At 43.1% G+C, this 25,765-nt stretch overlaps 1 protein-coding gene across 11 annotated transcripts in view; it reads right to left on the minus strand.

The window, feature by feature from the left end:
- The window catches only part of STK33 (serine/threonine kinase 33), a 92,454-nt gene that overhangs the window by 22,515 nt on the left and 44,174 nt on the right, over window positions 1-25,765 (minus strand). For all 11 annotated transcript variants that reach the window (XM_084630448.1, XM_084630451.1, XM_084630454.1 and 8 more), the window contains 5 exons: window positions 23,676-23,789; window positions 21,988-22,092; window positions 15,994-16,132; window positions 14,816-14,904; window positions 4,551-4,635 (listed from right to left, as the gene is read on the minus strand). In XM_084630448.1, coding sequence (XP_084486574.1) covers window positions 4,551-4,635; window positions 14,816-14,904; window positions 15,994-16,132; window positions 21,988-22,092; window positions 23,676-23,789 — 532 coding nt within the window. The remainder of the gene's footprint in view (window positions 1-4,550; window positions 4,636-14,815; window positions 14,905-15,993; window positions 16,133-21,987; window positions 22,093-23,675; window positions 23,790-25,765) is intronic.

The raw sequence follows: 25,765 nt of genomic DNA on the forward strand, positions 1-25,765 counted from the left end.
GCTCATCCAAAGTGACCACTCTCCCTACAATGTGCATGATAATCAAGGTGGGCCATGTCCAGCACAAATCCAGGCTCTCTCACCCCCCCCCTTTTTTTTTCCGGGACACACACACACACACACACAAACTCACTCTCCTGCTGGCAATAGCTCATAAAAACTGACCACTCTCCAAGTTTAAATCGAAGTTTAACCAGAACGTCTGGGGGAAGGGGGGTAGGAAAAAACAAGGGGAAACAGGCTACCTTGCATAATGACTTAGCCACTCCCAGTCTCTATTTAAGCCTAAATTAATAGTATCCAATTTGCAAATGAATTCCAATTCAGCAGTTTCTCACTGGAGTCTGGATTTGCAGTTTTTTTGTTTTAAGATAGCGATCTTCATGTCTGTGATTGCATGACCAGAGAGATTGAAGTGTTCTCCGACTGGTTTATGAATGTTATAATTCTTGACATCTGATTTGTGTCCATTTATTCTTTTACGTAGAGACTGTCCAGTTTGACCAATGTAAATGGCAGAGGGGCTGGCACATGATGGCATATATCACATTGGTGGATGTGCAGGTGAATGAGCCTCTGATAGTGCGGCTGATGTTATTAGGCCCTGTGATGGTGTCCCCTGAATAGATATGTGGGCACAGTTGGCAACGGGCTTTGTTGCAAGGATAAGTTCCTGGGTTAGTGGTTCTGTTGTGTGGTATGTGGTTGTTGGTGAGTATTTGCTTCAGGTTACGGGGCTGTCTATAGGCAAGGACTGGCCTGTCTCCCAAGATTTGTGAGAGTGTTGGGTCATCCTTCAGGATAGGTTGTAGATCCTTAATAATGCGTTGGAGGGGTTTTAGTTGGGGGCTGAAGGTGATGGCTAGTGGCGTTCTGTTATTTTCTTTGTTAGGCCTGTCCTTTAGTAGGTGACTTCTGGGAACTCTTCTGGCTCTATCAATCTGTTTCTTCACTTCCGCAGGTGGGTATTGTAGTTGTAAGAAAGCTTGACAGAGATCTTGTAGGTGTTTGTCTCTGTCTGAGGGGTTGGAGCAAATGCGGTTGTATCGCAGAGCTTGGCTGTAGACGATGGATCGTGTGGTGTGGTCAGGGTGAAAGGTTTCCGGTATAGGGTGGTGTTTATGTGATCATTGTTTATTAGCACTGTAGTGTCCAGGAAGTGGATCTCTTGTGAGGACTGGACCAGGCTAAGGTTGATGGTGGGATGGAAGTTGTTGAAATCATGGTGGAATTCCTCAAGGGCTTCTTTTCCATGGGTCCAGATGATGAAGATGTCATCAATATAGCGCAAGTAGAGTAGGGGCTTTAGGGGACGAGAGCTGAGGAAGAGTTGTTTTAAATCAGCCATAAAAATGTTGGCATACTGTGGGGCCATGCGGGTACCCATAGCAGTGCTGCTGATTTGAAGGTATATATTGTCCCCAAATGTAAAATAGTTATGGGTAAGGACAAAGTCACAAAGTTCAGCCACCAGGTTAGCCGTGACATTATCGGGGATAGTGTTCTTGACGGCTTGTAGTCCATCTTTGTGTGGAATGTTGGTGTAGAGGGCTTCTACATCCATAGTGGCCAGGATGGTGTTATCAGGAAGATCACCGATGGATTGAAGTTTCCTCAGGAAGTCAGTGGTGTCTCGAAGGTAGCTGGGAGTGCTGGTAGCGTAGGGCCTGAGGAGGGAGTCTACATAGCCAGACAATCCTGTTGTCAGGGTGCCAATGCCTGAGATGATGGGGCGCCCAGGATTTCCAGGTTTATGGATCTTGGGTAGTAGAGAGAATATCCCAGGTCGGGGTTCCAGGGGTGTGTCTGTGCGGATTTGATCTTGTGCTTTTTCAGGAAGTTTCTTGAGCAAATGCTGTAGTTCCTTTTGGTAACTCTCAGTGGGATCATAGGGTAATGGCTTGTAGAAAGTGGTGTTGGAGAGCTGCCAAGCAGCCTCTTGTTCATATTCCGACCTATTCATGATGACAACAGCACCTCCGTTGTCAGCCTTTTTGATTATGATGTCAGAGTTGTTTCTGAGGCTGTGGATGGCATTGCGTTCCGCATGGCTGAGGTTATGGGGCAAGTGAAGCTGCTTTTCCACAATTTCAGCCCGTGCACGTCGGCGGAAGCACTCTATGTAGAAGTCCAGTCTGCTGTTTCGACCTTCAGGAGGAGTCCACCTAGAATCCTTCTTTTTATAGTGTTGGTAGGGAGGCCTCTGTGGATTAGTATGTTGTTCAGAGGTATTTTGGAAATATTCCTTGAGTCGGAGACGTCGAAAATAGGATTCTAGGTCACCACAGAACTGTATCATGTTCGTGGGGGTGGAGGGGCAGAAGGAGAGGCCCCGAGATAGGACAGCTGCTTCTGCTGGGCTGAGAGTATAGTTGGATAGATTAACAATATTGCTAGGTAGGTTGAGGGAACCATTGCTGTGGCCCCTTGTAGCATGTAGTAGTTTAGAAAGTTTAGTGTCCTTTTTCTTTTGTAGAGAAGCAAAGTATGCGTTGTAAATGGCTTGTCTAGTTTTAGTAAAATCCAGCCACGAGGAAGTTTGTGTGGAAGGTTGGTTTTTTATGAGAGTATCCATTTTTGAGAGCTCATTCTTAATCTTTCCCTGTTTGCTGTAGAGGACCAGCAGGATAGTGAGTTTGTGTGTGTGGTTTTTGGAGGGGGGTGAGGGGGTGAGAGAACCTGGATTTGTGCAGGAAATGGCCCACCTTGATTATCATGCACATTGTGAAGAGAGTTGTCACTGGATGGGCTATTACCAGCAGGAGAGTGAGTTTGTGTGGGGGGGGGTGGAGGGTGAGAAAACTTGGATTTGTGCTGGAAATGGCCCAACTTGATGATCACTTTAGATAAGCTATTACCAGCAGGACAGTGGGGTGGGAGGAGGTATTGTTTCATGATCTCTGTGTGTATATAATGTCTGCTGCAGTTTCCACGGTATGCATCCGATGAAGTGAGCTGTAGCTCATGAAAGCTCATGCTCAAATAAATTGGTTAGTCTCTAAGGTGCCACAAGTACTCCTTTTCTTTTTGCGAATCCACAGTCAGCTAGTCAATCTGTGAAACTCATTGCCTAAATGTATCATTGAGGCAAAGAGCTCAGTAGGATTTGAAACACAATTAGATACTGGATGATGAGGACATCCATAATATACAAGATAAAAAAAAAAGTTTAGAAGGTCATAAGACATCTACTAACTGATTTGGGAGGAGGAAGGGAGTTTTAACAAATTTGATCTATGGGCAGGTTACTCCATAATTACCAACTTCAATATTTGGTTCAACTTCTTCCGAAGCATCAGATACCAGTCACTGTCAGAGAAAGAACCACACATATGGCAGTTCCTATGTGAAGCAATATTATGTCACATCTACATTAAAAAGGTAAATCAAACCAGTTATAACACTCAGGGGTGTGAGCAATGTACACATTGGTGAACACAGTTACGTTGACCTAAGTCCCAGTGTAGACAGCGCTAAGTTGACAGAGAATTCTTCCGTTGACCTAGCTAGCGCCTCTTGGGGAGACAGATTAACTACAGCAACAGGAGAACCCTTCTCTACGTTGTAGTGAGTGTCGACAGCCAAGCGCTACGGCGGTACAGCTTCAGTGCTGCAGCTGTGCTGCTGTAGCAGCTGAAGTGTAGACATAGCCTCAGTGTTTAAACCCTTTGTACCTCTTTTTCCCTTTGCAAAGTTTAGGAAGACTAGGGTCTCCATGTCCTCCCATTTTATCTGAGGGAGGTTTGGGGGCGGGCGAGATGGTGATGTACGTGAAATTTGAGAAGCGCAAGTTTCCTGTTTCTAGTTAGGACCTTTAATTCTGAGCATGCCGAAGGCCTGAGTAAGGGTTGGGATTCTGCTTTTTGGGAGGTGGGGAATGGGTCGATGCCTCTTTCCCTTAGATCCACAGTGTGAGCTCTCGCTGGAAGACCTCAGACCTTTCTAGCCTGCTCTCCGGCTGACTGGAGAGAGGAAGGACATCTGAACAAACAACAGTCATGTACTTTGTTAGTATTCAACAGCTGTGTTATCCTTGTTATACTGGGAGCAAAAATTCAACAAAATGCATTTCTAGTCTGTGGAATCCACTGCTACCGGAGAGGCCAAGAACTTAGTAGGATTAAAAAAAGTGAATTAAACAATATGGATACTGTGAACATCCACATTTACACAAGATAGGATACGAAGTTTATAAGGAATATAAAGCCTCATGCTTCAAGGACACAAAGTTGGTCACTATAACTGCAAGGGTTAGAAAGAAACTCCTCCACTATTATTATTATTATCCATTATAGTTACTGGCACCTCCCACTGAAGCATATGGTAAAGACTATTATCAGAGACAGGATATCAGACTAGACAGATCATTGGCCTGATCTGGTATGCCAATTCCTTTAAGGGAGGGGGAAGCTCCTGACAAAAGGAGCTAAGAAGTAGCACCTCTCCATGGCTATTTGTGAGCAAGAAAGAACACGAAGAGTTATATTGCATTTCTTCATGTAATAAGAATAAAACAAACATTCATAAACTGTATGAAGTGCTGAACTTACCCATGTAGGTAGGAGTCCCACACGTAGACTGAAACATGCTTTCACTGCCACCTGCTTTCTGTACAGCTAAACCAAAATCAGTCACCTACAGGAAACAACACAGTAAGGAAACTATCCATACTGACATGAAGCTGAAGTTCTTCTGTCCAGCTTAGAGTTTATTGTTTGTAGCAAAATGGCTGTAGTCAGAGAGAATAGAGTTTGACTGGACCTCTCTCAAATCATCCCACTCAATCTCCTACCTCAAGTAGGAAGGACTCTATCCAGGGATTTCCCTACACCTCCCCAATGGGGGTGCTTACCCCCCCCTGAATTTCCCCAACACCTCCCTGCCACAGGTTTGTGAACTACTTACATGCAGTTTTGCCAATTTAGCAATTGTTTGGAAATTTGAATTGAAATTGAAACATTAATACACACTTTAAAAGCATATAAAGTGTATCATAAAATATGTGTATCTGAAAAAAAGAATAGATTTGAAAAGTATGAACATAGACTAGCTTCCTTATACAGCTGTTTTTTATAACAATGTCAGTGCATTCATTTCGGTGATTGTTGGCCAACCTAATAATTTCAAATTATGATTTATAAGCAAAGTTTAAATGAGCTCTCCCTGACAGCTAGTGATGAGCTGGGTGCTGGGGGGAAAGGCTTCAGGACAAGAGTGTATTTACATTCACACCTAATCTACCTAGGTATCCAGCAAATAGAGCTGTGTTGCCCAAGTGATAGATTTTAGCTGGGGTTGGGTTACAAATCATTTGAATGCAGATGGTAAAGAAATGTTGTTATTCTTATTGTATGAGTAAAGGGCAGGAGAACTGTACTTACCCTGTGCTGATTGAGGGCATCAAGAAAGAGGGTGGGGGCAGGTGTTTTGCTTGATGGTCTGCCTGAGCCTCAAGTAGTATTTGACCTGCCCCTCTCCCCTGTTTAAAGACAAAGCTGATTAGGCTCCATAGACAGTCTTTTGTTCTGTTAAGTGACCACTACAGCTGAAATCACTGATAATCAGGTCTAAGTGCTTAGACCTGCTGTGGGACAGTGTTTCTATGGAAGAGAAGGCCCAGTCTGCACTAGCAGTGAGGTTCCCCCACTGAGAGCTCAGCTGAAATCCCTGAGAGCCACGTGGAACCTCAAGAGACCAACTCGCAGAGGTCACAATGGCAGGTGGCACCAGAAGGTGACGGTGCAGGGCCACTGGCAACAGAGAGATGGAGTGAACGGTGGCACAACGAATAACAGTGGCCAGAGCGAACAGTGAGCAGCTGGAGGAACGAGCAAGGTGCCTTCTTGCCCCCCACCAGGGATGTGAACTCATGTGAAAGCAGCGCTGAACTCTGAGTCTCCTCTGACCAAGGACAACACCGGTGAATGTTAATGAGGCTGTTAGAATGCTGGAGACACAACACAGTTCATGCGAACAAACATGGCTGTGGCATCATACTTTCTATTTAAGGAAGAGGTGACACACACTACAAACTGGAGGCCAATGTTAAGTGCATTGTCACTTGTTCATCTTGAAGTTGAACACTGGTTCCGAACAAGACCAGCAAATGCTAACTATCTTTCTGCAAGATACTCAGCTGACTGGTTAGACGCATGTGGTGCAACAGTGAAAGATTCAACAGTTGAAAAAGTGACGAACTCTCTCTTCACATTCAAATAATTGCATATATGGCTGATGAATGCACCAATGCAAATGGTCATCAAGTATTAAGTAATTGTGTATGTTATCTTGATGTCAGTGGTAGGCCAGTAGATGCATTTCTAGATGTTCGAGTTATAGAAGACAGATTGACTGCATCTGTGACAACCCACATCTTAGAAGAGTTAAATGCTTGTCAATGGGACCCCAAAGAGATGGCTGCTTGTGCACTTGATGGAGCTGCAAACTTCTCTGGAAGACATGGTGGAGCACAAGCTTTGCTCAGAGAAAAGTGTAACCCTAATCTCTCCTATACACACTGCAGAGGCCATCTACTCCAACTGGCGCTAGTACGAGCTGTAGACTCTTCAAAAAACATTTAAAAAGCTATAAATTTAATGTCTTCATTATATTCTTTTTTCAGCAAGAGTCCAGAAAGACTGAATATCTTGGAAAATATAGAAGATACACTGAGACTGAAGTTCAAATTAGTCCAACCTGGGAAAACCCTCTAGCTTTCTCATGAGCGATCCTTGGCTGTTGTCTTAAAATTACTCCAGCCATTATTACTGGCTTTGGAAAGTATCTACCAAGATGGGATGGAGCTAAGTAGTGAGGCTGGTGGATTACTTTTGCTACTACATACAGAGAAGACTATTGCCATTCTCTCTCTTGTAAGTCTACTGTTGAAACCACTTGGGTCATTAAACAATGCCATCCAGGCATCTGCTACAACAGTAGTAGATCTTTGTCCAGCAACAGAAGCTACATTTGGATCAGTCAGAGAGCTATCCATTGAAAAAGTACTGTAAGAAGCAAAGACTTCAGTCCAGAAGTTGACTAATGAAGGCATTTATATTGAATCCTTCAGTGAAGAGGACAAGAAGTGTTTGTTAAGACAACTGAAAAAGTACACAGACTTGATTCTTAAAAATCTACAACAGCGACTTCTACATTCTACTCAACCTCTACATAGCGATTACAGATCCTAGTCTTATAAAACACCGACAGTTGAGTGGAGTGAGGCACTACCAGCAATGGGGCTGCCACGTGCTCAGGACAGAATAGAGAGTTTGAACACAGAATGGAATATCATATGACAAATGAATGAAGATTTGACTTCAACTTCTTTTTTACCATCACTAGTGGCTCGACCTGATCTTTATGCTATGTTTCCTGGGCTGAAAGAAGTAGGACTTCATCTCTTGCTACTCCCAGTCACAACAGCTACAGTTGAACATTCTTTTTCATCATTGAATAGAATTTTGTGTTTTGAAAGAAGTCGCCTTCTGCCTGATCATGTGAATGAACTAATGAGCATATCAATTGAAGGAACAGAAATACTGGACACACGAGAAGCCACCAAAGATGAATGCATTGCATTCAAGAAGTTCATTAACAGAGTTGTGCAAAATTATAACAAGAAACCAAGAAGGATGTAGATGTAGTGCTTCATAGAAGGCTTGAGTAGCCAACTTTAATTTGTGTGATGATTTTAAAATCTAATAAAATGGTCATGAAACATTTTTCAGTTTTTATTATGGTGCCATACAGCCCACCTTCACCCTCATGGTCTCACCCCGCATCGACCCTGACCCCCGCCCCGCAAATTTGAACACACCCCCTAATTTCAATTCTTGGGGAAAACACTGACTCTACCCCATTCCTTTCATACATGTCTGTTACTTTGTATCAAACACTGCTAATGTTTGTTCCATAACTACCTTGCTAGGCAACCTGTTCCACTATCTAAGCATAAGATATTTAAAAGGTTTTTCCTGATATTCAAGATAACCTTAAACCCAGAGGTCATCAAAAAAGATAAGGACACCAAGGATAATGGGCAAATTCCTGTTAATCATTTTGCTTTCCATGTTGATATGGTAGGCTGGGAGGCTCACCTAAAATCTACTACAGATAGTAGAGGCAACAATCAGATACAGTCCATGGTGGGGGTAAGTAGGGAGAGGGCCAGAAGTCAGGAAGGAAAGTCAAGAGAAGCAAAACCAAAATGTCTGGAAAATGAGAGAGCTGTTTATTAAGAATCACACAGAGTTTGGACTGCTGCAGAAAACAACTCCTTACTCTATCAGTGACTAGAGAATCCTCCCATGTGGGCCCACTTCTTGCAATGATTGCATGTTCCTTGCACAGCAGTAGGAAAGTTGAGAGGGAGCAAGCAGCAGCAGGGGAGAGGGGCTGTTGAAAGCATTATTCAGCTGCCTGAACCAGAGAAAAGAGGGTGAAGGCTCTTCGGCAGCTCTTCAGAAACAGTTGCTTGGCTGGTCAGCAGCTTGGGTCCACTGCACTCTGCTTTGCTTAACACATTCTGCACTGTACTCTATGTGTTTGTGCCTACCTATTAAATCACTGGTGGCTCCCTTAACCTTACAGGCTGGCTCTTTAACAAAAAAACGGCAGGGGGTGGAAAAATAATTATTACAGGCAGTTCTGTGGGTAATGTTCTGCTGCTCTGATCCAGAGTGGGATCCCAGCACCTTCCTTGAACCAAGCAATGACAGACACTGGAAAAATTGGTCTGGAAAAACCCCAAACACCTTTTTCATTAGTTAGTTAGTGTGACGTTATTGACATGAGCTGGGACCGTATAGATCATTGTTGCAACCAAAATCCTGTAGTGGCACCAAAACTTGTATAAAGGGGGTCGAATGAGGTGTCTAAGACAAGGTTATGATTTGCTGGTTATGATTAAGCTGTCTATATGTGTATCATTTTTATAGTTAAAGTTATGAATATTGGCTCTATACTGTCTGTATTTCAAACCTGTGCTATGCTTCTGGGGAACACTCCAGACAAGTTGATGTCAGCTCTGCCTAGCCTGCTTGATGGCCCATTAAGGACCATCAGCTATACAACTGATCCATTGCGAGAAGGCAGACTTGCCTTATGACTCAGCAAGGTGTGCAGGGACCTGCCTATGGACAGAACTCTGAGGTTTTTCAGTGCCATGTGATGGACAGCTTGTCTTTGAGACAAAGAAAGACCAACCACATGGCAAGAGAATATAAAAAGCTGCTGCAGCTCCTCCATCTTGTCTTCAATCCTGCTTCTTACCTCTGGAGGAACTTTGCTACAAACTGAAGCTCTACACAAAGGACTGATGACCCATCCCAGCTGCGGATGTACTTCCAGAGACTTGATTTGAACCTGCAGTTTATTCTATCACTGCTGCAAGCCTGAACCAAGAACTTTGCCATTACTGTATGTAACTGATTCCATTTAACCAATTCTAGCTCTCATCTATATTTCTTCCCTTTTATGAATAAACCTTTAGATTTTAGATTCTAAAGGATTGGCAACAGCGTGATTTGTGGGTAAGATCTGATTTGTATATTGACCTGGGTCTGGGGCTTGATCCTTTGGGATCGAGAGAACTTTTTTGTTTTTACTGGGTATTGGTTTTCATAACCATTTGTCCCCATAACAAATGGCACTGGTGGAGATACTGGGAAACTGGAGTGTCTAAGGGAATTGCTTGTGTGACTTGTGGTTAGCCAGCGGGGTGAGACCAAAGTCTGCTCTGTTTGGCTGGTTTGGTTTGCCTTAGAGGTGGGAAAAACCCCAGCCTTGGGCTGTAACTGCCCTGCTTTAAGCAATTTGTCCTGAATTGGCACTCTCAGTTGGGTCCCGCCAGAACCAGCATCATTACAGTTAGTTAGTTAGCTAGTGTTTAAAAACCAAATTAGAGGTTTATTCTATATGAAACTGATGAGTGTGAGTAGGTTTAAAAAAAAAAGAAGAAGAAGCTGTTACCCACACTTTTAAAGATGGGCACTACATTAGCCTTTTTCCAGTCGTCTGGGACTTCCCCGGATCGCCATGAGTTTTCAAAGATAATGACCAATGGCTCTGCAGTGCATAAGGACCCCTAGATTGGGGCAGTGGCTGAACTCTATTCAGGCTCAAAAATCGTAAAACACCCCTGGGAATCCAGAGCATACAGGCTTGGACTCCCCTCAGAGCAATGGGTGGCCAGGATGGGGCACTTGCTAGGATCCGTGAAAACAAGCACTTCCAAGGTGAACTAAAATGCTGAATTTCTACTAGTCGATAGATGTAAAATGCCTGACAGTAAGCCCCTATACAACTGTGATAGTTATACACAGGAACCCAAGGAGAGGCCATCACAAAAATAACCCAAGTGGGATAGGTGAGTATCAGAAAGGAAAACATCTGGTAACAAATTGTTTTCCATTCTGGATCCTGACCTCTCCCCTAATGGGAGACATTTGGGATATAGAGAAGAGTAGGGAAAATTACAGGGAGAAGGTATGTAGGACAGAAAGAAGGTTCTTTCTTCCCTAAAATTAGCAGTATTTACTACTACTACAGGATCACCACCTGGAGCAACTGTCTATCCAAGAATGAGACTGTGGAGAATTAAAGATAAAGCTCAAAGTGTTTTCAAAAGGATGAATGAACTAGTATCTGGATTGTGAAGGAAGAATCTTACATTATATGGGCTTCATGTGGAAAAGCCCATCAATTGGGGGACTGCATCACTCTGGTTGGTATCTTTACTTTCCTTTGCATCTCTTGTAGACAAAGATTCTAGACCTCTAAAATTAATCTCTGAAGCCCTCTCATGCATTCATATCCATATAGGAATCTCCATGCAAGACTTTAAAAGATGCATGTAAAGATGCCTTGATGACTAAAGATGCCTTGATGACTCTTGGCTCTGAATCACCTTAAATATTAGTGCTTGAATGTTGCTGAATCGCATAGGGAAGACCGGCTCTCCTTGTGTTTCTCTCAACCCCCAGATTGACAATCTTCCAAGAGTGGATTAGAGAATTCTTCATATTACAAACTTGTTTATCCATAGCATGGAGAGACACTAAGTCTCTCGCGAGGTCTCTGGTGCTGACATTCGGTCAAGTATGCCATCAATGGATAAGTTTCTAGACTCCTCAGTGGATAATATCACTGCCAGTTCTTTCATAGACACTCTCAGGGATGCAGACAGAATGAAAGGTAATGTTTTGTATTGGTATTGGTGACTGCCAGTGAGAAGGGCTGAGGGTAATATGCAGACAAGTGCCTGCCAGTTCCACCAGTATCAGTAGAATCCTTCAGGAGTCTGCTGCAATCCTGGAAGTTAAATTCTGAATTTCAACTTCTTCCATCAACTTGTTCAGCCTTTTGAGAACTCAGGCAGACCAAACTCTTCCTGATCTTTTTCTTACTATCAGGTGTAGACTCCTGTGTACCTTGTGTCTTGAGGGACAGATTCATCTATCCCTAGTCCTAAAAGCTATTAAATACCTTCAGAATGATTTGATGTTTTCCCTTTTTCTCCAAGGTTGTGTAAGAGCCCATATCTTCACAGCATACTGCCCTATTCCCAGCATTCATATGTCTGAAGTTGCCAGGACCCATATGCTTGAGAAGGAATATCCTGCCCTCTAGTGCTGTTTCTGGATGGAGGCAAGTCCAGCTGCAGTTTGGAATGGAAGGAGGGATTGGTCCTGCTCCTGGGTCTGGCCTTTCTCCTGGTGTCCATGGCCCAAGTTTTACCCTGGGAAGTTTTACCCAGCAGAGTCCCTCCTTTCATACTTTGTGGTAGACAGGAATTGAAAGGAGTTTCTACCCTTATACTCAGGGCTCCCCCTAAATCCAGGGGTGTATGGGGCTCTGCCTTGTGCTGGCATATGCCATACACGGAGCAGCACCTATTCCTTCACCAAGAAGCATCTGTCTCCTGGCTGCTCCTGTAGGCCAGTGGTCTCCAAACTTTTTGGCTCGCGCACCCCAGGGTGAAGACCAGAAGACCTGCCGGAGACGCGATGCCGAAGGAAGAAGAACGGAAGACTTACCGCAGGCGGGCCGCCAGAGGGGAACACCAGCCATGGACATGCAGAGCTGCTGCTGAAGAAAAAAAACCGGCGGAGTGCCATCCGGCGGCACTCCTGCTGCAGTGCACCCCCTGGGATCATCTCGCACACCCCAGTTTGGAGACCACTGCTGTAGGCCTCCACATTCCTTCTGTAGCTGTTACTCCTCCGTCTAGTGCAGGGGTCTCAAAGTGCCAGTCCGTGGGCCATCTGCAGCCTGAGAACCTCCCCACTGCAGCCCGTGGAGGAGAGATGAAGGCAGACACACTGCCGGCAATGTCTGCTGCAGGTGCCGCTACCCTCCACCCCCTCGTAGCTCCCATTGGCTGGGGGAGAGACAGAGATACCATCACTAGTCGCCAGGCAGAGTCAGCCATGGAGGCTGCATCAGTTTTCCCCCCACAATTAATATAAACAAATCAAAATACCGAACACAACTATCTGATGCACACCTCGCTGCAATCCTGAAGGTTTCAGCTGCTCAGTCAGTGAGGCTGAACATCAACAAACTGACAGAACTGAAGTGTTGCCAGGTGTCTGGCAAACGCTAAAAACTCTCTGGCAGGTGAAGAGTTGTATACAGTTGTATGACAGTTTTATTATTTCTAAGAAATTCAAAATAAAAAATAGAATATAAACATTTTCTTTTCTGAACACCATCTTCAGTGACATTATTGGGCTGCTGGGAGGATTTGATGACTGGCACTGGCCCTAAGGTAAATTGAGTTTGAGACCCCTGGTCTAGTGTCAAAGGAATAGTGAAGATTCAGGCAGACACCATTCCTCAAGGCTAGAGAGAGAGAAGTGAAGATCCCAGCATCCATACTCGCAAGTCTTGTAAGCTCCGGTGATGGGTAGGGGCAGAGTACAGATCACAGCAATCCTCCCACTTCAGGCAGTAGGCTGAAGGAAGCATGTAAAAATCTCAGGAAAGCAGCAGAAACAGGTGCAACAGCATGAGGGTTCCACAAAAAGATGATGGGGCTGACAGCAGCTGTAACTGATTTTGTGGGGTGAGGGGCAATTCATTACTTTTGTGGGGGAAGAGGCAGCAATGGCAGTAATTGATTTTGAAGGGGATGAGAAAGAGAGAAGGAAAAGAGAGAGGAAGATTGCGATTGAGAGGACAAAGGGAAAATGAGGAGCAAGGTTTTCTATAAGCCATGTACTTGCATATACATAATGCCTGGAAAACAGGGGAGCTGTTCTCCCCTGATCTCTGTGGCTCCCCTATCCTACAACCACTTCTATTGCCACTAACTATGAAAGGATCTCCACAGCTCAATCTCTCACTTTCTCCGTTGGTCTTCAGATTGTTCCATCAGACCTAGTCTACTATGAAGAGGACAAGGTAAACAGAGGGAAAGATCTCTGCAGATAGCCCCATTAAAAAATGGAGCCTAGCAAAACCTTAGTGCCCTGAGGGACAGAGGAGCGAGAGAGAAGGAGAAGAAAGATCTTGCTTGGTGCAATTCTAAACTGAGGTATAAAAGCAAGACTACCCTGGATAAGCCAGGAGGGCTGAATCACTGCTCTATTTGCACTGCTGGAGACAGAGAATTGGGCATAAGAACAGAATAGGTGTTCTGACTCATGACAAGTCTGAAGTGCCTCTGGTATTTGCAGGAAGAGAGGTGTAGCCCACATGTCCCACACTGGGGGAGAGATCAAGATCCAGAATTTTATGCTTCTCAGAATGAAAATAAGTTATGCAAAGTGGACTCCAAGGTACATGTTGGCTGGATTTTGCACCATGGAATTTTCCAAAGCGTTTTATAAAAGCATCAGTATTACACAATGTATGAGATATAAGAACATAAGAACGGCCATACTGGGTCAGACCAAAGGTCCAGCAAGCCCAGTATCCTGTCCTCTGACAGTGGCCAATGGCAGGTGCCCCAAAGGGAATGAACAGACAGGTTACCATCAAGTGATCCATGCCCTGTCACCCAATCACAGCTTCTAGCAAACAGAGGCTAGGGACACCATTCCTGCCCATCCTGGCTAATAGCCATTGATGATATAGATGATATAGATAAAGCAGTATGTTCTATATAGATATATATGTCACAACATAGAACATACAACTTTATCTACTGGAGCAGATCAGCAATCCAACACTTCAATTCTACAAGGTTGTAATAACACACAGCAGCTGCTATTAAAATGGGGGAACAACTAGTATATCACATACGATTTATTAGCCTTCAAGGACCAATTATTACAATTAAAATCTATAGATAAAAGTACATGGTACATTAATTGTGTTTAGTTAGTATATATTTAGTAATATCCAACAAAGCCTAGAATGGTATATAATTTATATTTAAATCAAGGGCTTAGTCTAGATGTAATTTTTCTAAATTACTAACACATTTACATTAAATAGGCAATACACAATTTAAAAATTATAGCTTAGAATTCCTGCTAACTTAGTGTTACTAAGAGTTTGGAACTATCCTAAGGTAGATCTAGATTAATAAGGTATGCTTTCTTTAAGGTTTGTTTCAACTGACCTAAAGGTATACCACAGCTATCTGACCCTGCAAAAAAGTATCTTTCAGCAGTGGCACTTAGCTTCCAAAATGATTCATTTCAATATCTGCATTAAGTTGGGCAGGTTTCTTAGTGTTCTTAATAACACAATAGAGTGGCTCTATTCAAAAGCTACAAATAGGCATTACTAGGGGGCTGACTTTGATATTTGGGTATCTAAACCATTGCTCAAAGCAAACAGTTGCTACACTTTCTAGTCTTACCTTTATATTTAATTTCATTTCATTTTCTTCATCAGTTTCACTGCTTTTAACTAAAATGTTTTCCAGTTTTAGATCTCTGTGAACAATATCTGTCAAGGAAGAGAACAAAAACTAAAAATGTATTTATCACTTGTAGTCAAAATATTCTGACAAATGTTTTTATCTTGTGGAAATTACTCATTCAAATGAGTTTCAGTTTCAATGCATTTAGTTTTCCATTACTGAAAACTTAAAAGGAAGGAGTATTTGCCCTTTGATTCAAGGAGTCTTTATATGAAGATTCCAAATCTGGATCAAATTTGGATCCATCCCCCTGATGATCTGTAATAAGAAAAACAGTTTGCATTGCTCTGTGTTATACAATAGCAGACCTGTGAACATCTTATAGAAAAAACTAGTGGATTATAGATTTACAAAATGTGCATATATTTTCATAAGTCTAGTCTCATCTCACATCCAACAGACCAAAGGGGATGAGATTGTAGATTTCTTTATTTCCCTTTCTCTGCCCACCAAAAATAGAGAGAAGACCAAAGCCATATTTGCTTTGAAGAAGGGGCCATTCCACAGAGAAGGAATCATATGTCTGGGTGGGAGAAAAAGAGGAGCTGCTAATTCCTCCAACTAATTCCAAAATATAGAGATGAATACAATTTTCTGTGTTATTCAAATACAAATCTTCATACTCCTACAATATAGGGAAAAATAACTGGATACACTGAACTCTAGTTTTCTGTCTGAATTGGTTAACTCTGTCATGGGCTGTGGAGGATTTTAATGCTTCCCTGGAGTGAATTAAAATGCTGATGTTGACTGCATCCCACCAAGTGGAGGACAGATAATTAAGGAATATCTAGAGCACTACACGTCTGCTTCTTTCTCTCTGCTGTAATAGACTATTTACTTAGCTGCTGAAATAAGTTAATGCTGTAATGCAAAGTGGTTGAGACTTAAGAAGAAGAAATTCATATTATTGTCAGGTGGATGGTGCTGGAACAAATAAGTAAAAGGAAATGTTAACGGTTTAAATAGTGGGGGGAAAGCACTAATGTAGGATCCTTCACTTCTAGGCCACAGGGACACCAGTACTCTAGGAAATAAATAACATTTATAAACAGAGATCACTTAAAACTGACATTCAGAGCCAATGAATAAATGTATAAAATGAACATCCTTGCCTTTTTTGTGAAGATACACTATTGCTGATGCAAGGCTTTGAATTATGTGCCTTGTCTCATTCTCTGTAAATTGTCCTTTACTGTGAAGAATTTCTTTAAGTTCTCCATCCTCGCACAGCTCCATTACAAGGAACATCCGCTAACATTAATAAAGAACCAAAATAGTGATTTTCTTGTGTGTATATATATATATATACACACATATATATACACACACACACAACACAAGAAATACTGAATATTTTGAGTACTAAAACTCTCAAATTTTCAAGAACCTGTACAACAAAAATAAAAAATATGGATTTTAATGATTGTTCTAAGAGTTTTTCATTCAGCATATTGTCAACTTCTTAAAAAAGAGAATCCTATAGAAGCATAGTTAAACCTAAAAAGACACAACAAGATATTCTTTAATGACTATGAATAAAGCTATAAATACATATTACATGAGCAACCTTTGACTAATTAAATAAAAGATAAAATATATACTTACAGCTCATAAAAAGTGATCTGTGCCATTGTAATGGACATCATACAGTGGCATCATTACAGTGTCCTTGAGCTTTGTGCTGTCCAAAGCAGCAACAACCAACCCCCTTTCACAAACTGTGAAGTAAGTGACTAAAAAAATGACACTAAGCCCTAGTCTAAACTAGGAGTTTAGGTAGAATTTAGCAGCGTTAAATCGATGTAAACCTGCACCCGTCCACACGATGAAGTCCTTTTTTTTAATTTAAAGGGCTCTTAAAATCGATTTCCTTAATCCACCTCTGACAAGTGGATTAGTGCTTAAATCGGCCTTGCTGGGTCGAATTTGGGGTACTGTGGACGCAATTAGACGGTATTGGCCTCCGGGAGCAATCCCAGAGTGCTCTATTGTGACCGCTCTGGACAGCACTCTCAACTTAGATGCACTGGCCAGGCAGACAGGAAAATGCCCGCGAACTTTTGAATTTCAATTTCCTGTTTGCATGGTCACCTGCAGCTTGCCATGCTGGCCAGAGCTCATCAGCAGAGGTGACCATGCAGAGCTCATCAGCAGAGGTGACCATGATGGAGTCCCAGAATCGCAAAAGAGCTCCAGCATGGACCAAACAGGAGGTACGGGATCTGATCGCTGTATGGGGAGAAGAATCCATGCTATCAGAACTCCGTTCCAGTTTTCAAAATGCCAAAACATTTGTCAAAATCTCCCAGGGCATGAAGGACAGAGGCCATAACAGGGACCCGAAGCAATGCCACGTGAAACTTAAGGAGCTGAGGCAAGCCAACCAGAAAACCAGAGAGGCAAACGGCTGCTCCGGGTCAGAGCCCCAAATATGCCGCTTTTATGATGAGCTGCATGCCATTTTAGGGGGTTCAGCCACCACTACCCCAGCCGTGTTGTTTGACTCCTTCAATGGAGATGGCGGCAACACAGAAGCAGGTTTTGGGGACTAGGAAGATGATGATGATGAAGTTGTAGATAGCTCACAGCAAGCAAGCGGAGAAACTAGTTTTCCCGACAGCCAGGAACTGTTTCTCACCCTGAACCTGGAGGCAGTCCCCCCCGGACCCACCCAAGGCTGCCGCCTGGACCCGCCAGGTGGAGAAGGGACCTCTGGTGAGTGTACCTTTTAAAACAGTATACATGGTTTAAAAGCAAGCATGTTTAATGATTAATTTGCCTTGGCATTTGCAGCTCTCCTGGATGTACTCCCAAAGCCTTTGCAAAAGGTTTCTGGGGAGGGCAGCCTTATTCCATCCACCATGGTAGGACACTTTACCACACCGGGTCAGTAGCACATACTCGGGAATCATTGTAGAACAAAGCATTGCAGTGTATGTTTGCTGGCATTCAAACAACATCCGTTCTTTACCTCTCTGTGTTATCCTCAGGAGAGTGATATCATTCATGGTCACCTGGTTGAAATAGGGTGCTTTTCTTAAGGGGACATACAGAGGTGCCCGTTCCTGCTGGGCTCTTTGCCTGTGGCTGAACAGAAATGTTCCCCGCTGTTAGCCGGGGGGGGTGAGGGGCTAGCCACGTGGTGGGGGGAGGCAAAATACGACCTTGGAACGAAAGCACATGTGCTGTGTATGTAATGTTAACAGCAAGGTTTACTGTGAAAGAGCGTAGCCATTGTTCTAGAAAATGTGTCTTTTTAAATACTACTGCCTCTTTTTTTTTCTCCACCAGCTGCATGTGTTTCAATGATCACAGGATCTTCTCCTTCTCAGAGGCTAGTGAAGATTAGAAGGCGAAAAAAACGCACTTGTGATTAAATGTTCTCTGAGCTCATGGTGTCCTCCCACACTGACATAGCACAGACGACTGCATGGAGGCAGACAATGTCAGAGTGCAGGAAAGCACAGTATGACCGGGAGGAGAAGTGACGGGCTGAAGAGAGTAAGTGGCAGGCTGAAGAGAGGGCTGAAGCTCAAATGTGGTGGCAGTGTGATGAGAGGAGGCAGGATTCAATGCTGAGGCTGCTGGAGAATCAAACCAATATGCTCCAGCATATGGTTGAGCTGCAGGAAAGGCAGCAGGAGCACAGACTGCTGATACAGCCCCTGTGTAACCAACCGCCCTCCTCCCCAAGTTCCATAGCCTCCTCACCCAGACGCCCAAGAATGCGGTGGGGGGGCCTCCAGCCACCCGGCCACTCCACCCCAGAGGATTGCCCAAGCAACAGAAGGCTGGCATTCAATAAGTTTTAAACGTTTAAAGTGCTGTGTGGCCTTGTCCTTCCCCTTCCCTCCTCCACCACCCCTCCCCGTGCTTCTCTCCTCCATCACCCCTCCTGGGCTACCTTGGTAGTTATCCCCCTCTTTGTGTGATGAATAAATAAAGAATGCATGAATGTGAAGCAACAATGACTTTATTGCCTCTGCAAGCGGTGATTGAAGGGAGGAGGGGAGGGTGGTTAGCTTACAGGGAAGTAGAGTGAACCAAGGGGCGGCGGGTTTCATCATGGAGAAACAAACAGAACTTTCACACCGTAGCCTGGCCAGTCATGAAACTGGTTTTCAAAGCTTCTCTGATGCACACCGCGCCCTCCTGTGCTCTTCTAACCGCCCTGGTGTCTGGCTGTGCGAAACCAGCAGCCAGGCGATTTGCCTCAACCTCCCAACCCGCCATAAACGTCTCCCCCTTACTCTCACACATATCATGGAGCGCACAGCAAGCAGTAATAACAGTGGGAATATTGGTTTCGCTGAGGTCTAACGGAGTCAGTAAACTTCGCCAGCGCACTTTTAAACGTCCAAATGCACATTCTACCACCATTCTGCACTTGCTCAGCCTGTAAATTGAACAGCTCCTACTACTGTCCAGGTTGCCTGTGTATGGCTTCATGAGCCATGGCATTAAGGGGTAGGCTGGATCCCCAAGGATATATATAGGCATTTCAACATCCCCAATGGTTATTTTCTGGTCTGGGAATAAAGTCCTTTCTTGCAGCTTTTGAAACAGACCAGAGTTCCTGAAGATGCAAGCGTCATGTACCTTTCCCGGCCATCCCACGTTGATGTTGGTGAAACGTCCCTTATGATCCACCAGTGCTTGCAGCACTATTGAAAAGTATCCCTTGTGGTTTATGTACTCACTGGCTTGGTGCTCCGGTGCCAAGATAGGGATCTAGGTTCCGTCTATGGCCCCACCACAGTTAGGGAATCCCATTGCAGCAAAGTCATCCACTATGACCTGCACATTTCCCAGGGTCACTACCCTTGATATCAGCAGATCTTTGATTGCGTTGGCTACTTGCATTACAGCAGCCCCCACAGTAAATTTGCCCACTCCAAATTGATTCCCGACTGACCGGTAGCTGTCTGGCGTTGCAAGCTTCCACAGGGCTATCGCCACTCGCTTCTCAACTGTGAGGGCTGCTCTCATCTTGGTATTCTTGCGCCTCAGGGCAGGGGAAAGCAAGTCACAAAGTTCCATAAAAGTGCCCTTACGCATGCAAAAGTTTCGCAACCACTGGGAATCGTCCCAGACCTGCAACACTATGCGGTCCCACCAGTCTGTGCTTGTTTCCCGAGCCCAGAATCGGCGTTCCACCGCATGAACTTGGCCCATTAGCACCATGATGCCCACATTGCCAAGGCCCCTGCTTTCGAGAAGTCTGTGTCCATGTCCTCATCACTCACGTTACCACGCTGACGTCGCCTACTTGCCCGGTATTGCTTTGCCAGGTTCCGGTGCTGCATATACTGCTGGATAATGCGCATGGTGTTTAATGTGCTCCTAATTGCCAAAGTGATCTGAGCGGGCTCCATGCTTGCTGTGGTATGGCGTCTGCACAGAAAAAAGGCGGGGAACGATTGTCTGCCGTTGCCCTGACGGAGGGAGGGGCAATTGACGACATGGCTTACAGGGTTGGCTTACAGGGAATTAAAATCAACAAAGGGGGTGGCTTTGCGAGAAACTGAATGGCCCCCTCAAGGATAGAACTCAAAACCTCAAGGATAGAACTCAAAACTGGGTTTGGCAGGCCGTTGATTTCACAGAGAGAAGGAGGAGAAAATGAATACAAAACAAATGTGGTCTATTTCTTGTTTTGAGCCACTTCATCTATCTTTATACATCTTGCTGGCAGCAGACTGTGCAGTACGATTGCTAGCCATCATCATATCCTAGGTCTTCGGCAGAAGATGGTGCAGTATGACGACTAGCCATCATCTTCTGCTGCCTGGAGGTTAAAAGACAGTGCACTGCCGGTAGGACTGAATCGTCACGAGACAAAACTTAAAAGGGAAATGACCTGGCTGAGTCACTCCCATGTTTGCCCAGGCGCCCGATTAAAAGAGCACCCAGGACTACGTCGATGACGGCTACAAGTCATACTGCACTGTCCGCTGCCAAAAGGCAATTAACTGCTGCTGTGTAGCAATGCAGTACCACGTCTGCCAGCACCCAGGAGACATATGGTGACGATTTGCTGAGCGGGCTCCACGCTTGCCGTGGTACGGCGTCTGCACAGGTAACTCAAGAAAAAAGGCGCAAAACGATTGTCTGCCCCTGCTTTCACGGAGGGAGGGAGGGAACGGGGGCCTGACGATATGTACCCAGAACCACCCACGACAATGTTTTAGCCCCATCAGGTACTGGGATTTCTACCCAGAATTCAGATGGGTGGCAGAGACTGCGGGAACTGTGGAATAGCTACCCACAGTGCAACGCTCTGGAAGTCGACGGTTGCCTCGGTACTGTGGACACACTCCGCCAACCACATGCACTGAGAGCACTTGTGTGGGGACACACACAATCGACTGTATAAAAATGCTTTCTACAAAACCGACTTCTATAAATTTGACCTAATTTTGTAGTGTAGACATAAATTCACTCTCAAAAAAGCTTCCATCAAGCTCTGGTCTTCCAGCTATTTCTGAGAAAATGGGACAAATCAAAACTGAAAGCTAGCTTCCAGCTGGGTGTTTTCTGCCTGTAACAAGTGGCAGGGACACACTGCAACCAGTGGACTGCCCCCTCACACAGTGCTACAACAAACATGAGGAGACAAAAAATAAATGTCACTATGACAGTACCAGACTATAAACTAGCTAATCCTGAAAGAAAAGAAAGAATTGGGTTGTGAATTTACAAAAGGAAAAATAATGTAAAACCCAAGGCCAAATCTATGCTAGCCAAACAGAAGAGCTGTCTGCTCCTATTAGAGACAGGCACATAAGTAAGTAAGGCCAGCAAGCTAATTCCTTTAAACAGGAAATGACAACACATGGACTTTGATTATCTTTTCAACTGCTGGCAGAAGGATTTATATTTACTGCCTAGAACAGCCTAGAAAAAACTTAGGAAAAATTAAAATGTAAATTTCTCCACAATTTTCTAGTCACCAGTGGTGAGGAGAAATGTCCCATAAGAAAGGGAAGTGTACAAGAAGGCAAGAGGAATTACCTCAGAATGAAGAAAAGAAAGCTTCTACTGATCTCTGCACCTTTCATTAAGTATTAATAGCATTCAGAGTATTGCAATTAATGAACCCTTACCTTAGGGGTCTCAAACACCTCTTCTAAATGTATTATATGCTCATGGTTCACTCTTTTTAAGATGCTCACCTCCCGTTCAAGTAGCTTCACAGCAGAGCTTCCAGCCTTAATTTTAGATGGAAAATGTATTTTACAGAACATGACAATATTCATGATATGACCATATATATGCCATAAGACAATTTCTGTTAAAGGAATCTACAGAATGTGTTAAACAAATGAACATGTCTTACATTTAGAAAAAGAGTTACAAAATAAATCCTATTGTACTTTGAGGTTGCTACCATTATAGTTTAGCTTTTTCAACTAATAATGTCTTTCATTTATATACAGTCTTTCCATCATAAACCTTTCTGAAGCACTTCATAAAATTGTGTGCATGTGTACACATGTGCATACATGTGAGAAGGAAAATAGTAATTACTTTCCCTAAGATGGAAAAAATGTGAAAACACACATATGTGTGAAAATAAAAGGAGTACTTGTGGCACCTTAGAGACTAACACAAGTACTCCTTTTCTTTTTGCGGATACAGACTAACACAGCTGCTACTCTGAAACCTGTCACATATGTGTGAGAGACACGAAAAGGAATTACTTGACCTAACATGGAAAGAACATGACCACTGTTTAACACACACAGCAACGCTACACAAACATTCAAGACAGAAAATGAAGAAGACTATCAGGGGAATGCAGATAAACAAAACGTAATTACTCAAATTGGAAGCTGGCCAGCTTATTGGAGCTAACATCTCTAATCCCGTGAACATTTGCAAGGGGATCTCAAATGAACACAAATTATTTTTGTCTTGTTCATTATAAAGTAATAAACAGAACACCACCTCTTATTCCACACTGGGCTTTGGCTTAGTACCACGTTGGATGGAAGAATACAACCTACTCATCTTGGAGGTCTCCTATCCAAATATGATCAGACCCAAGCTTACTATTCTTGTCATATGATAAGACATGATTATAAGAACCGTATTTTCCTAACTTGTTTACAGTAACTTAATTAAGGAGAATTAATCATGGTCAGTTTAGCAATTTGATAATGGTAATACTATGAGCAGTAATACAACAATAGCTCTAAATCTGGATCAGCTAGTAGCCTGTCACACCAAAATAACAGGGGCTGCTAATATTAAAGTTTTAACAGTATTGCACCTTTTCCAGATCTGTCATTCAGCCATAAAAAAGTCTGTTACTGGCTGAAATTTGGCATGCAAGCTCTCAGACTATGTTCATATAGTTTTTTGAATGTAAATCATCATTACAATCAGTTAAGCTAATATTTTGTTTTATTTAGGATTTTTAAAAATTCTCTAGCAAAAAAGAAATAAACTTTAAATGGTATTCACTTAACGCCCAATGTTCTCTAAATAGATTTGGATAATTAAGGGTCTGATCGGGCAACCTTTTTCTTCAGTTGTGACTTCATGTAGGAGTAAGAACCTCAAATTGCATTTTTATATTACATTTTTAATAGTTAAAACTTGATGTGACTCACTTTCAACTACAAGAAACAGATAGTGAGAATATCAACTAAACAGTGAGAGTAAATACATGCACTGATTGCAATGTGAGTTTTGGATACACGGAGATACTGCAGAAACAGATTGGATAGAAAATCAAAGGAAAAGTAAGACAGGTTTAAAATAAATCAGAGATCTACATAATATTTACCTTTTCCCTGTTCACTTTTTTGATTGCCCATTTTTTGCCAGTTTCCTTGTGTGTTACTTCAATTACCACCCCAAAACTGCCTTGTCCTAATTTTCTTCCAAAATAATAGATTTGCTAAGGAAACAGAAACAAGAAAAAGACATTTTGTCTTAAAAACTTTGGTGACAAAATATAGTTGTCACTGTTAAAAGTATCTGAATTGGAATGTTTAAAAGATCTCTTTAACAGGAGATGATGAACCCTGCCCATGTACACCAACATTCATTTTTAAGAGAACACCTGTTCCAATTTTCAATGCCAGTTGATATGAGAGGCTAGACCTGTGATGAGTTATGTAAATCTCAGTATGAATTTTCCATCTGAAAATTTTGAGAATTTTGTTTTTTATCGTCTGACTATTTATTATTCCACAAATTAGAGTGTTGTCCACAGTTACAAAAGAATAATAGATAAGGTAAGTTAAAACAAACATTATGCAGACCTAACACAGGCAAGACTCCTAGCATGTTCAATGGTAGTTTAGCCTTAGAACAGCAGCATTCAAATATGCTACACACAGAAATCACAATTCCTCTATGCTTACAATACATAACAAGAGGAAAATTTAAGTTTCCTGTGTACCTGTGATTTGCAAATTTATATGTAAATAATACAACAGGCTCTGATTAAATGTCTATTGCAATTGCTGGCAGCCTTTCAACTAACTTCAATGCTGACTGGATCAAGTTCTTAATGATTTGAGATCTTAAACATTTTTTTCTTTTAAACAAAAGCTTAGTACTTTAAAGGTGACCAGCAAAGGAAAGTACTGGGTTTGTACTCCAGTTTTATTTCTATTCCAAAGATACAATTTCTAAGACAAGATATTTCTAATGTACTAGGGTCCTGTTATGTTAATCTCAACACATTTCCAAAAAGTAACAAAAACAAATACAAAAGAGAACAACAAATATCTGTTGTGAACCCTTTACAGACTTCTCAGCACACCGACAGATGGATCTTTTGGTTAACTTTTCTGCACTGGCATATAGCCCCAATCAATGAACTGTTAATTTTGGTCTGTTCCTTTTCATAGAGGGGTGGGGGCGCAGGGATGTTCTCTCAGTTAAGAGTAAATTCATTGCTCTAACAAATTAATATCCTGAGACACACGATGGACTGCAAATGAAGTGCTGCACTTCTGACCACACACAGCAGGTCATTTTAGAGCACTGGTTTCTGCACCTTTGAAGCAAAATTCATGGAGAAAACAAATGGGTGAAATTCTGTGGCCTGCGTTGTGCAGGGGGTCAGACTAGATGATCATAGTGGTCCCTTCTGACCTAAATATCTATGAATCTATGAAATCGTAGAATCATAGAATATCAGGGTTGGAAGGGACCTCAGCTGGTCATCTAATCCAACCCCCTGCTCAAAGCAGGACCAATCCCCAACTAAATCATCCCAGTCAGGGCTTTGTCAAGCCTGACCTTAAAAATATCTAAGGAAGGAGATTCTACCACCTCATTCCAGTGTTTCACCACCTTCCTAGTGAAAAAGTTTTTCCTAATATCCAACCTAAACCTCCCCCACTGCAACTTGAGACCATTACTCCTTGTTCTGTCATCAGCTACCACTGAGAACAGTCTAGATCCATCCTCTTTGGAACCCCCTTTCAGGTAGTTGAAAGCAGCTATCAAATCCCCCCTCATTCTTCTCTTCCGCAGACTAAACAATCCCAGTTCCCTCAGCCTCTCCTCATAAGTCATTTGTTCCAGTCCCCTAATCATTTTTGTTGCCCTCCGCTGGACTCTTTCCAATTTTTCCACATCCTTCTTGTAGTGTGGGGCCCAAAACTGGACACAGTACTCCAGATGAGGCCTCACCAGTGTCGAATAGAGGGGAACTATCACGTCCCTCGATCTGCTGGCAATGCCCCTACATATACATCCCAAAATGCCATTGGCCTTCTTGGCAACAAGGGCACACTGTTGACTCATATCCAGCTTCTCATCCACTGTAACCCCAGCTCCTTTTCTGCCGAACTGCTGCAGAGCCATTCGGTCCCTAGTCTGTAGCGGTGCATGAGATTCTTCCATCTTAAGTGCAGG

This window comes from Lepidochelys olivacea (assembly GCF_965140295.1).
Source record: "Lepidochelys olivacea isolate rLepOli2 genome assembly, chromosome: 6".
NCBI lineage: Eukaryota > Metazoa > Chordata > Testudines > Cheloniidae > Lepidochelys > Lepidochelys olivacea.